The sequence below is a fragment of the Passer domesticus genome, chromosome 10 (assembly GCF_036417665.1).
Source record: "Passer domesticus isolate bPasDom1 chromosome 10, bPasDom1.hap1, whole genome shotgun sequence".
NCBI lineage: Eukaryota > Metazoa > Chordata > Aves > Passeriformes > Passeridae > Passer > Passer domesticus.
The window spans coordinates 43,159,943-43,172,333 of NC_087483.1; the positions used below are offsets into that span (position 1 = coordinate 43,159,943).

Here is a 12,391-nt window from a genome sequence, read left to right on the forward strand (position 1 = left end):
ACCCTTATTTATATTCTAAGAATAGGAATGACATATACTGTAGAGTTTCAGTTCTATATGAAGCCTGTCTGTCCTGATTAATAGAAAATTCACATTTGTATTTGGAAAGTAAGAAAGTTAAATATAATATGTGACTTTTCAGGTCTTCCTTTTTTTCCTTCCCTCTGCCACTCTATTCTAGCTATGTACGTAAAATACCTTTGTTATATTCAGAAATTCATTAACACCTTCAGGTCCTACCATTGCATAATGTAGGCTTTCTAACATTGTGGATGGTTTTTGTGTGCTAATTTTGATACATTTATTTTGCCTTTTTAAAAAAAAAAAAACAATTTATTTTGCTCCGTATCCAATAAGTAATCATAAATTACTTCCTTTTAGTGCATTTCATTTTTCAGTTAGATGATCCAGTTTTGGGGGTGTGTTTGTGAGCTTTTTCAGTTTTCTTGATGCTAACTTGGAGAGGGCTGATTAGTTTCCATCCTTCGGGAAGCAGCTGGAAGTGTTGCAGGAGCCGTTGGCCCCGGCAGGACGGCGCTGTCGGTGCTGCGTGTGCTCTGCCCTGTGCCCGTGGGTGGCCCCAGGCAGTGCCCCCCTCAGCACAGCTTCTGCCTGCATGGGGACCAGCCCGTGGTGTGCCTGCTGCCACCTGTGCGAAGCTGTGGGAGAGCTGCACGTGCAGTAGGATCCAGGCCCTGGAAACCTTCCAGTCTGCTGGGTACTGGTACTTGCACATGCTTCAGCTTATTCACAGGAGCTGAACAATTCTGGTGTACTGACTTCTCTTTCTCTGCTTTATTTCATCAAATGAACAGAACTTTCTATGGATCTAACGGATCTTTGAACTATCTATGAATCTAATCTATGGATTCCTCAATCAATTAGACTTTTGCTTTTCCTGTTGATTTCATGTGGCGTTGGTGGCAGTCTGTCACATAAGACAGCATAGTCAGGTTACTTCCCCCTGCTTCTTGTTGCATATTCCATACTGCAAGTTTTCTTAAATGAGATACCTTTTGAATTTTTCAATAGAGAAAACAAATTAAATAACAATTCTCAGATGCTCCCAGAAAGCTTTTTGAGAAAGACATGGTCTTCATAATTCCTTCCATTCTGTTTTCCTTGCTCTGTAACTGAAGCTACTCCTATGAAAGAATTGTCTTTCAGGTTTATCACGCCAAATATGTTTTTCTTTTACTTCTCTGAAATCTGCAGCTGTTGCTCACTTGAGGTTGACTGTTAAGTGTGCCGTGTGGCAGGCAGAAAGCGTTGGGGGATGGAGGAGTTTGTTCCTCAGTTCCCCTGTGTGCTGTGTGTGGCACAGGTCGGGGATGGTACCATGTCCTGCTGTTATCCCTGCTGTACAGTCTTGCAGTTGGCATTCCCAGCTGGCACCAGGCTGCTCCCATTGCTGCCAGTCAGGCAGCTGAACTCCAGTCAGAAGTTAGAGCTTCATTTTAGTTTATTTTGCTGGAGTGTCCTACAGCAACTTACACAGGTTTAACCCTGTAACTGCAGTTGGATGTGGAATGTGGAAAATACTGCATTACTTTTCTGTACCAGAAAACAGCAAACTCTTAGTTGCTTAGTTCAAGTATTGAAACATTTCTTGTGCATCAGTACTTTGCTTAACCAAGTGACGCTGTAAGAAATAAATGTGATTACCAAAAGGTTTCTCGTAATTATCTCACTGTTTTATTTGTATTGATCCTGGGTTTTTTTCGACTTGTGTGAATGGACATTGCATTTATTTTTGTTTCTCTCTGTTATTCTCTAGGAGCAACATTTAAAATGTTAAAGGCCGTTCTAAAAAAGAGCCGAGAGGGTGGCAAAGGGACCAAGAAAGACCCAGGTATGAATATTATTGCCATGTTTTATACTCCAGGCAAGTTGAGCACTGCAAACCCAGGACTGTCCATCCTGTGGTGCAGCAGTGCCTGTCTGGGGGGCAGCTCCCTGTCCACCTCCCCAGCTGCTGCCTGGGGAGCAGGAGCTGCAGGGCTGGACCTGCCTGGAAGGCGGCTCCAGTGCCCTTAATGCTGCATCTCCAGCAGGCAGCACGGGGGAGAGCAGTTGGTTGTGGCTGATGCCCTAGAACAAGGTATGTGAGAGCAGGCTGTGTGTGCTGTGCTGCCAGCTCCTACACGGGCTGGGGCCAGGCCTGCCAACCACAGAAATGCACTTTAAACTGCTTATTCGTTACATTACAAAAAAACACAACACTGGTTATGTATTATGGGCAATAGAATTTTTATTATGGATGTATTTTGAAAAAAAAATCATTGAATTAGTGAAAAGTTATTAAGCTGGTTATCAGGTTTCTATTATGTTCTAGTTTTTGCTTTAACTACAGAGATTTTTTGAAGGTAAAAGTAATCATTGTCAACAAATCTTGCTTAAAATAAAACTTATTTTAATGCTAACCATAAATTTAGTAGGCCACTACTTACCTGCATTACCTTCCAGGAAGAAGGGTAACTAAGAGCTCTCCTTGCCATTTTCAAGGGCAAAGAAGGCCCAGCAATGCTTGTTGAGGAGGAGCAATAGCTGTAGATGTGCAGGTGTTGGTGGCTGCTATGAACCTGCCTGCTCTGTGCCAGGTGTGCTGCTCAAGTCTTTGCTGCAGTGGCTGGAAAGCTCATGGACCTGAGTGAAAGTGACCTGGTTTTTACTTTTTTAACTTCAGACTGTTAATGTAGACTAGCATTTCTGATTTTCTGATGAGTTTAATCCTAAATTATCCATTAGAGTAAATTTATGCTCTTTGGCAATGTGAACTTCTTCCTCCCAGAGCAAAATACAAATAAATCTTAATACTTCTTAAATGTATAAAGAACAGAGCATAATAAAGCTGGTAAATCCTTGTTTATTGGTACCTTTAAACCAACGCAATCCTGCTTTCTTGAAAAGCAAGTTACATACATGTCTTGCATTGCAGCTTTTAAAACTATGCAGTTACTCTGAGTCCTACAAGGGGAGGGCATTCTCACTGTTCTTTTGCAAAAACTGGTTCTGAGTTCATCTGGCAGGTAATGTGTTGTTCTTCAGGAAATTTCTGTGGTCTTGTGAAGTTTTGACTCTGCCACAGTTCCTTTCTAAATGACTGGGTGATGGGAGCTATGCTGATTAGAAAAAACATTGACACTAGATCAGAGATGCACAGAAATGATCACAGAGCAACACGAAAGGCGTCCTGTTAATTTTGTGTGTGCTGCTGACTTGAAGTTACCAGCTGGGGTTGTTTAAACAGAGTAGGCTAAAGATTCCTGTGGTGAGGCTTTCACTGGTACATTTTTTGTTAAAATACTAGGTGGAAGTTGGTTTTGGCTTGAAAGGAAAATCAGGCTGTTCAGAATGGAGCTCTGACCAGGCTTTGATTAAAATCTGAAGCTTGGAAAAACCCTCTTCCTGTAGGTCAGAAAGCATGGCTTTTTATTTTAGGATCTCATGACATCTGTCTATATTAATGTGTGCAAGACTTTTCTCTGTTTTTGCAAATACAGTGCTGCTGTATTTCTGAGAAGCAAGGGAAGAGTTAGAGTGTGGGAAGTTCTTTGGTTTAATTTTTGGTTTGGTGGGTTTGTTTATTTGTTTGGAGTTTTTTGTTATTGTTTTTTAAGCAGAGCTGTAGAGTTTCTTGTATTAATTAGATGTTATGGAAACCAAGTATTGGGAAAAATTGGTGAATAGTGCCTGACTGGTGAGAGCTAGAGCAAGGAGGAGTTCAGGAGCAGCTTTTTAAAAGGAAGTAAATAATTGATACTTTGGATTTCAGAGTGTTTGAGGTTTTTGTATTTGAAGATGATGTAAAAAGGTTGAAGAGAGATGTTTGCATTTTATTCTGTGTTACACCAGGACTTCCTATAAAGTTATGTCCAGTGTATTAGCTTTCCCTTTTGTTGCAAAGGACATTCCAATTAAGACATTTCTCCTCCACTTTTAGAAAAGATGTGAAGCAAGGTAAAGAACATTGGTCTTTGTAGAGTTTATTTTTTTGCTTGCTCATCTCCCTGGTCTTTGAACTGAAAACAGGGAGAAACAGAAGGGTTTCTTTGATTGTAGAGTTTTCCCACTTCATGGCCCTTTGGATATGGAATAGCAACAACAGCTTAAGATTTCCTGCTCTCTGAAGAGAGTAGAAATGCACCCCAGAGATGGGAGCTGACTAGAGATTAGACTGTTAACGTGGCTATGGCCATTCCGCAAACTGCTGTTGGAGAGAGGAATGCAGTAGTAAATTTAAATGCTTCTCTCAGCTCTGTGGGCACATGGGCTTGATTTTTTGCTTATGAGGTTTTGAGAAATTTTTCAGGTTTTTCAGAGCTTCTGAATGTGGGAGGAAGGAGATAGTGCACCTCAGTAGGGCCACCCTGAACACAACTGGAAGACTGCATGGTCTTTTTTCAGTATATTCATGGTTTAGGAGTGATGCTGAGGAGCTAGAAGGTAGTAAAATCTCCATGGGTCCTAGTGAGCAGCCCAGCTGGCGTAGGAGGGACAGCAGGGTGAGGAGTTGCAGCTGCGCCTTGACCACATATGACCATTTGAGTCAAATTGGAAGGGGTTTAGGCTAAACTGCAACAGCTTATTCTTAAACTGAAGTAACCCTGATTGTCCCATGGGTTGCATGGAAGGAACGCCTGGAAGTCTGTGTAATTGAGATCTGAGTGGGATGATTCCTGTTTTACTGAATAGAACTTCCTGTTTGTGCGTTAACTCTATTTTATGGGTTTTACAGCTGCTAGGCTTGTGGAACTTCTGTGAGTAGGAATGGTGGTATTTTTTTTCTGGATTGAAGGCAGGCACAGCTGTAATATTAAAATGTGTAAAAGGGTTACAGGACAAAAAGAAACAACCCTAACTGTTTTAACAGTAGCTTGTGTGGATTTTATTATTAGAATTTCTCATTTGCCCTGACATAAGGGCTTAAGAGCTGAAGCTGTGCGTAACATTTTTGAAATCTAGCTGCTGGTAATGTTGATTGCAGGTTTTAATAGATTCTTAAATTCAGCGTTGTCTTGAGAAAGAGGGCTGCAAGAACTAGTATTGATACTTTGAGACAGAGACTGAAGTGCTCTGCTGAAGAGTGGTGGAATGTCTTTGTGGAAATAACTTCTGCCTTGATCAGATGGAAGGCTGTCATGTGGGAATGTCACTTCTGGAAAAATGATGCCTCAAGCAGCACCAAAAGCAGTAGTTATAGATACATAGCTGGGCTCAGACCCTGCAGTTGCTTCAGTAGAAATTCTTCTGCAGCAGTTTTGTAATAAACCCATTTTAACATGGGTTTATTCAGGTGTGGCTGGGAGGTGTTGATAGGTAGGTAGGTGGCTGTTGCAGAATTAGACAAAATCTAAATGAAGCAAAATTAGTGTGTTTAAACATGCACATATGTAATTACCAATTTGTGCAAACATACATGAACACAGGTGAAAAGAGCTGTGTTTGCATCAAGTTACGTGTAGGGCAGCTTTTGCAAGCAAAACTTAGGGATGTTATTTCTAAATGTGGATTTGAAGACAAGGTGGTTGGCATCCTACTTCGGTAAACAGGTGTGCCAAATTAACAAAATTTCAAACACACTAAATTTTTTATGCAGACATACAACTTTTTCTGCATACAGATTATTTCTGGTTTTCTGCAGCATGAAGAAACCTGTCTTTACAGCCCTTCAGACATAGTTATTTCCATACAACAGAGATAACTATCTGTAAGTTGATTTTTTCTCTTGTCCTTCTTTGCCTTAGTGATGTACATACTAGGTAAAGGACAGAACCTGAGGGGGAAAAACTCACAGTCTGCACCTGTAACCTTAGAGAAAAGTGTTTGGGCAGGAAGGGAGTAAACAGAAACAAAATAAAAAGTGGTACTATGTCCTCTTTGTTAGCTTATGGTCATCGAATACATGTTATCTCTTTAAACTCTTGCAGAGTTTCCAAGTCCTCTAGAGGTTGCAGGGGAGGTGTCTGCAGTGGGACATGGCAGAGCTGTCTCGCCTTGTGCCCTCTGCTGAGGGTGCGTGTTCTCCTTCCTTGCTCTTTTGCTTTGCTTTATTAATGGATGTTATTTTCTTCATTTAAGGTAATCCCAGCTCTTTGTCTGTTCCTGCCCTGTGTTTCTTTCTACCTACCATGGAATTGTCTGTTTCTGCTCTCTCTCCTGTGTTCTCATAGTTGAGGTTTTAGTTGTTGACCAGTTTATTTCCTTGAGGTTTTTAACTTGACCTCTGTAACCACAAGGAGATCTTCTGCCTCTGGCCTCAGCTGAAAGCAACTGGCTGTTTTTATTTTAATGTAGCATAGAAATATTGTGTGTTAGTGACACAGTTCAAGCAATCAGAGCCAGGAGACTGTTGTTCAAGTTCTATTAGGTTACCTGCAAGTCCCGTCTGTGCCTATGAAGAGGTGATAGTATAAAGAATATACATAATAAGCTTCAGAATATAAACAAAAAGTACTTCTTAATTACGATTGGTTTAGAAATTCTACAGAGCTGCTCATTCTTAAATGCTAAAAAATGCTTCAGAGAAAAAATTTGTATTAGTATTTCCTGTTGGGTTTCTGTACTTCCAGCTGCTTTCCAGTATATAATTACATTTGTTTTCTTTAACTGCCCCAAAGTCAGAAACCTGCCTGCATTTGAGAATCTGCTTTTTTAATTTTTTTTTTACTTACTAAACTAAAGCTCATTCAGTATAAAATACATCTAATGTATTTTAATTTTAAAAGAAAATAAAATCCAGTATATTAAGTTTCTACAGAACATACTCAGTTATTTCAGATGGCTTTGTAGTAGCGTGACCATTGTCGTTCTGTTGACCCAATATCAGGCTTGAAGGAACACAAATAATGGCAGTATTGTGCTTAGTTTGCAGCGTTCTTCCTGCACTAAATCCCATCAGAAGTTGAACATCAAATGTAGTACATGGTATGCCTGGAAACTATTGATGTCAGTAGAATTTCAGTGTGGTAAGTAGTTGGGACTTTCAGGTTTTCCAGCTTCAGGGCTTGTTAGATATTAATAGTAGTGGTCAAATAACAAGGGACAGATTATTATGTCAACAAAAAGATGATGTTTATAATGCAGCAATGTAGTGTTTTAAAGGCAGAAAATCTGGAGAAACAAGATGGGTGGTTTTGGTTTCTGAAATAAAAGTTATTGAAGTACTTACAGATTTGTATACATCAGACTTTCAGTGATTGCCTGCATATTTAGATTTTTTTTTATTATTTGGTCTGCAGAAAGGCTCCATATTAATAAATCTTTCTTGTGTCTTTTTTGATTCAGATCTGGTATATCAGACCTAAATTTTTTCAATACTTTTTGAGACTTAGTTTTCATTTGTATTAGTTTCCTTCTTATATTCAGGTATTTTCATGTAAGTATCTTTGGCTTAAATATGGGTGTACAGACTTCTGAATATTTGTATAGAATGGAGACTTTATTTCCACATTATGTTCCATTGCAGATTGGCATATTGTTAGTTACTTTTGTTTGTCTGCCTTGCCATTTAGGAATATTGTATACTCAACGAGTTGGATGAAATCTGTGTATTCAGAATTTCCTCTCTTTTATTCACATCATCAGATACAATTAAGAAATTGAGATTATATTTAGTATTCTTTTCCATAAGTAAAATGGCTTTCAAAGACATGAGCTGTGATCGCTTGTATGAGGTTCCACAATCCCTGTTTTACTTTCTCCTTTTCCTTTCAGCCATGGCCCCTGTTACAAGCCTGACATGCAGCACTGGGGCAGCACCTGGAATGATAGACAGAAATGAGCTGAAATTCACTGTCACTGGGTTCTGAGGTTTTTTGTTTGTTGGGGTTTTTTTGTTTGGTTGGTTTTTTATTTATTGCTTTTATTGCTAGTGGCAGCTAAATTGCTACTCTGAAAAGTGAAGCTGCTGTTCAGAAAAGCCAATTTTTTCTTAAGACCCAGACCCACTATTTAATCTTTATTTTAAAATTGAGTGTTTTAAGAATTACTTGCCTGTAGCAGTAAAGGTTTGATTCTCAGCTCACTGTGGTCAGCTAAATGCAGCTTTTAACACCCCTGTCTTGCATTACATCTCACTCAGCATTTCTGCCTAATACACTCTGAACCCAGCTGACAGCATCAAGGTACCATTCTGGAAAACTGAAAGGCCATTAAATAAAATAAGTTTGCCTTTTAAAATCTAAATATGTAAATTCAGTTGGCTTTTTCTGTCCAAATGCTCTGTGATATGAGGCTTTGAATTTTAAGAGCAAAGGGCATTTGTGCTGCATAAAGTCCACATTCACTGTCTGGAACATTGAACTTGGAATGGAGTAGTTTTGAGTTTCAGTTTGACTTTTTGTTGTTACTCTAAAAATACCTTGCAACAGAAGAAGCATTGTTTCATGCTTAAAATATGGAGCTGTTTTTGATTATCTTGTGTTGCTTTGCCCACTTTCAGCTGCTCTTGTCAGTTATTTAAGAGCTTAAGCTTTTTTGCTGAGCACTCAGTATTTAATGTGGTGAATGTCTTTTCAGAAGCTAATTCCAGTGTCCCTTGTACATATAAACACCACCCCTCAAAAAAAAATCCTGCCCTTGAAACACATATGCAAATTACTTCAGTGGTCTGAATAACCTCTATTTTTCACTGGGTTTTTTTCTTTTCTTTTTTTTTTAAGAGTTACAGGAGAGCATTAATATTTTATGTACTGATAAAGTAATCCAGAAGTAAATGCCAGAAAGTGAGCAAATAATGCCAAGTACAAGCAGAGTTGGCAAAGGTTGGCCATTTAAACCATTTATTCTAATTTTGCTTGGGTTGTTTCTCACTCATTGCACTTCACTGCTTCCTTTACTCAGGCCATAATGTGTTTTCTTCCCATTCCATGCTAGTTTCTCTCTTTTTCTGGTCTTCCCAGAGTCTCGAGAGCAAAGGAATTAAATGCTGGTCTCCCCTCATGCGTGTGTTTTCCATGCCAGCAGCCTGTGTCCTGTCCCAGAAGGCTGGCTCTGGGTGGCTCCACTTGGCAGGAGTGGTTCTGCAGCTCCTGGCCAGTGTTTGCACTGTGTGACTGGACTGCCTTGTCCTGACTGGACAGACTGGGACACTGGACTCCCCAGGCCTCCTGGATTGCCCTCTCCTGAAGCTGGGCTGGCTGTGTGTACTTTTATTGACAGAATATCAAACCCACTGGGTTTCGTAATCCTTAAACAGTTTCTTACTGCTTAGACGTAGAGATGTCTTGTTCTGGAAGGGACTTTCCAGTTTGGATGGCTTTCCTTGTTCTTAAAACTGTTTTCTTTTTCCCACATGTAGTTTCCTTCTGAACTTGTCTGTAAGGTCGCATCTTTTCTTAATATTTGTTGGGCTGAAACACATCCTGTGAAGCAGAGTGGACTTTGTTAAGACTGCCAGTGGTAATGTGTAATCACATCAGTGTTGGATGTGGTGGTGTCCTTCACTCCATGGGGTTCACAGGGAGCCTTGGTTAGCAACAGCATCCTGCACTTTTTTTTCTTTTTAAACCTCTGAAGCCAAACTACAGAATTTAGGATTTCTTCCATTGTAGCACGATTTTGTATCAGATATTTTTCTTAAGTGGGTTGAGAGTCTTGTTTCACTTTATTAGAAAGGTTAAGGGAGAGAAAGACAAAACAGGCTATCCCAGAAGGGCCTGTTGAGGGAATCCATGGAACATCGTTTTCTTTGTGGCTGCTCAATACCCAGGATCAAAGAGGCTGCGTGTTCATTGTTTCAGCTCTCACTGTAGTAAAGGTAGTGGTCCTATTCCTTCATGTTAAAAAGTGATCTGAATTCCCACATCTGCATCAAACTCAGTTTACACATATTTTGGTAACATAGGTGGCATTCTTCTGGTTTCTAAGCACCTTATATTGAATGAAGAATTAGATACATTTTATAATGTTTAATACTAATATAGACAGATGTGAAGGTTTCCATTTTAGTCATCCTCCCTATTAAATAGGATTAGTTTGATCTTCAAGTTCTCTTTTAGAACATTAAGCTCTGCAAAATCAGTACTATAATCAGCTATCCTTGTATCTGTTTGTATCTAAAGGGAAAAAAAAAAAAGTAGTTTGTAATCAGATTATGCCTTTCAGTTGCATCCTTAGGTGCAGCTAAACTAGGATTTGGCTTTCATTTTCCAAGCTTTTTGTGCGTGGTTTTTAAAACTTTTTGTTTCTGTGGTTACATTGACCATTGAGCAAGAACTCTGATGTTGATTGATGCTTATGGAATGTTTTTGTCCAGAGGCTGCTTGGCAGTGGAAAATGTACAGCTCAGAGGTTTTAAAAAAATGGAAGTGGGGTTTCACAGGACCTTCCCTTATGGGTTTGTTTTACACTGACAAACTTCTGAGAGGTCATCTTCCTTCCACTTCAGAACTGATGCAGCCTGCTTTATACTCTGGTAGATGCCAGGCAATGTCATGTAATTTTAAAATATTGTTCTGGTAGCTAAAATATTTTAAATTACTAACCTGTAAGTTAGTAGCAAGTAATTTTGTGGTTTTGTGCTTGTGTGGCATCTGCTAATATCTGGGCATTGTAACAGATTGTATTTTGACAGGTTTTTCTCATGCATTTTTCTAGTACTGTTTCCGTAACGTTAAATTGCTGTGTGGGAGCATAATCTATAACCGTGTGAATCCCACAAGCTCGGTAATTTTGGGTTTGTCTTGTCATGTGTAGAGCCAGGTATGTTACGGGAATTTTCCTGTTATTTGGATGAAATGTGTCAGTCCAGTTTACACAAAATAGAAAGTGCAGGATTAGAATAAATAAAATCTATGGGATAGATGTAGAGGCTTAGGAAAGGATGATGTAAGCGTGGAAAAAGCTTGGCACCTGTGGTTATCCCCCGTGTAATTGAGCTGGAGGCAGCCGCAGAGGAGGTTCCTCGTGCGGGTCTGGGTGCTGCAGTGCCGGGGCCATCATCTGTGGGTCCGTCAGAGGTGCCACGGGCTCGGCTCTGCACTCGCTAAGGCAGGGACACCGCAGTGTCCCCAGGGGAGCCCTGGCAGCCTGCCCCGGGCACGGAGAGCCCTGTCCCTGTCCCTGCTGAGCGAGGGGACCCTCAGAGCCGCCCTGTCCCTGCTGAGCGAAGGGAGCCTCGGGCCTGTCCCTGTCCCTGTCCCTGCTGAGCGAAGGGAGCCTCGGGCCTGTCCCTGTCCCTGCTGAGCGAAGGGAGCCTCGGCCCTGTCCCTGTCCCTGCTGAGCGAAGGGACCCTCAGAGCCGCCCTGTCCCTGCTGAGCGAAGGGAGCCTCGGGCCGGCCCTGTCCCTGTCCCTGCTGAGCGAAGGGAGCCTCAGAGCCGGCCCTGTCCCTGTCCCTGCTGAGCGAAGGGAGCCTCGGGCCGGCCCTGTCCCTGTCCCTGCTGAGCGAAGGGAGCCTCAGAGCCGGCCCTGTCCCTGTCCCTGCTGAGCGAAGGGAGCCTCGGGCCGGCCCTGTCCCTGTCCCTGCTGAGCGAAGGGAGCCTCGGAGCCGGCCCTGTCCCTGCTGAGCGAAGGGAGCCTCGGAGCCGGCCCTGTCCCTGCTGAGCGAAGGGAGCCTCGGGCCGGCCCTGTCCCTGTCCCTGCTGAGCGAAGGGAGCCTTGGGCCTGTCCCTGTCCCTGCTGAGCGAAGGGACCCTCAGAGCCGCCCTGTCCCTGCTGAGCGAAGGGAGCCTCGGGCCGGCCCTGTCCCTGCTGAGCGAAGGGAGCCTCGGAGCCGGCCCTGTCCCTGCTGAGCGAAGGGACCCTCAGAGCCGCCCTGTCCCTGCTGAGCGAAGGGAGCCTCGGGCCGGCCCTGTCCCTGTCCCTGCTGAGCGAAGGGAGCCTTGGGCCTGTCCCTGTCCCTGCTGAGCGAAGGGACCCTCAGAGCCGCCCTGTCCCTGCTGAGCGAAGGGAGCCTCGGAGCCGGCCCTGTCCCTGCTGAGCGAAGGGACCCTCAGAGCCGCCCTGTCCCTGCTGAGCGAAGGGAGCCTCGGAGCCGGCCCTGTCCCTGTCCCTGCTGAGCGAAGGGAGCCTCGGGCCTGTCCCTGTCCCTGTCCCTGCTGAGCGAAGGGAGCCTTGGGCCTGTCCCTGTCCCTGCTGAGCGAAGGGAGCCTCAGAGCCGCCCTGTCCCTGTCCCTGCTGAGCGAGGGGAGCCTCGGGCCGGCCCTGTCCCTGCTGAGCGAAGGGAGCCTCGGAGCCGGCCCTGTCCCTGTCCCTGCTGAGCGAAGGGAGCCTTGGGCCTGTCCCTGTCCCTGCTGAGCGAAGGGACCCTCAGAGCCGCCCTGTCCCTGCTGAGCGAAGGGAGCCTCGGAGCCGGCCCTGTCCCTGTCCCTGCTGAGCGAAGGGAGCCTCAGAGCCGGCCCTGTCCCTGCTGAGCGAAGGGAGCCTCGGGCCTGTCCCTGTCCCTGCTG

At 43.3% G+C, this 12,391-nt stretch overlaps 1 protein-coding gene across 7 annotated transcripts in view; it reads left to right on the top strand.

Moving 5' to 3' along the window:
• The window catches only part of TANC1 (tetratricopeptide repeat, ankyrin repeat and coiled-coil containing 1), a 59,824-nt gene that overhangs the window by 13,688 nt on the left and 33,745 nt on the right, over window positions 1-12,391 (top strand). For 5 of the 7 annotated variants that reach the window (XM_064435414.1, XM_064435415.1, XM_064435418.1 and 2 more), the window contains exon 2: window positions 1,778-1,852. The exons of the other annotated variants lie outside the window; for them this stretch is intronic. In XM_064435414.1, the coding sequence (XP_064291484.1) occupies window positions 1,778-1,852 (75 nt within the window). The remainder of the gene's footprint in view (window positions 1-1,777; window positions 1,853-12,391) is intronic. 7 annotated transcript variants of the gene reach the window in all.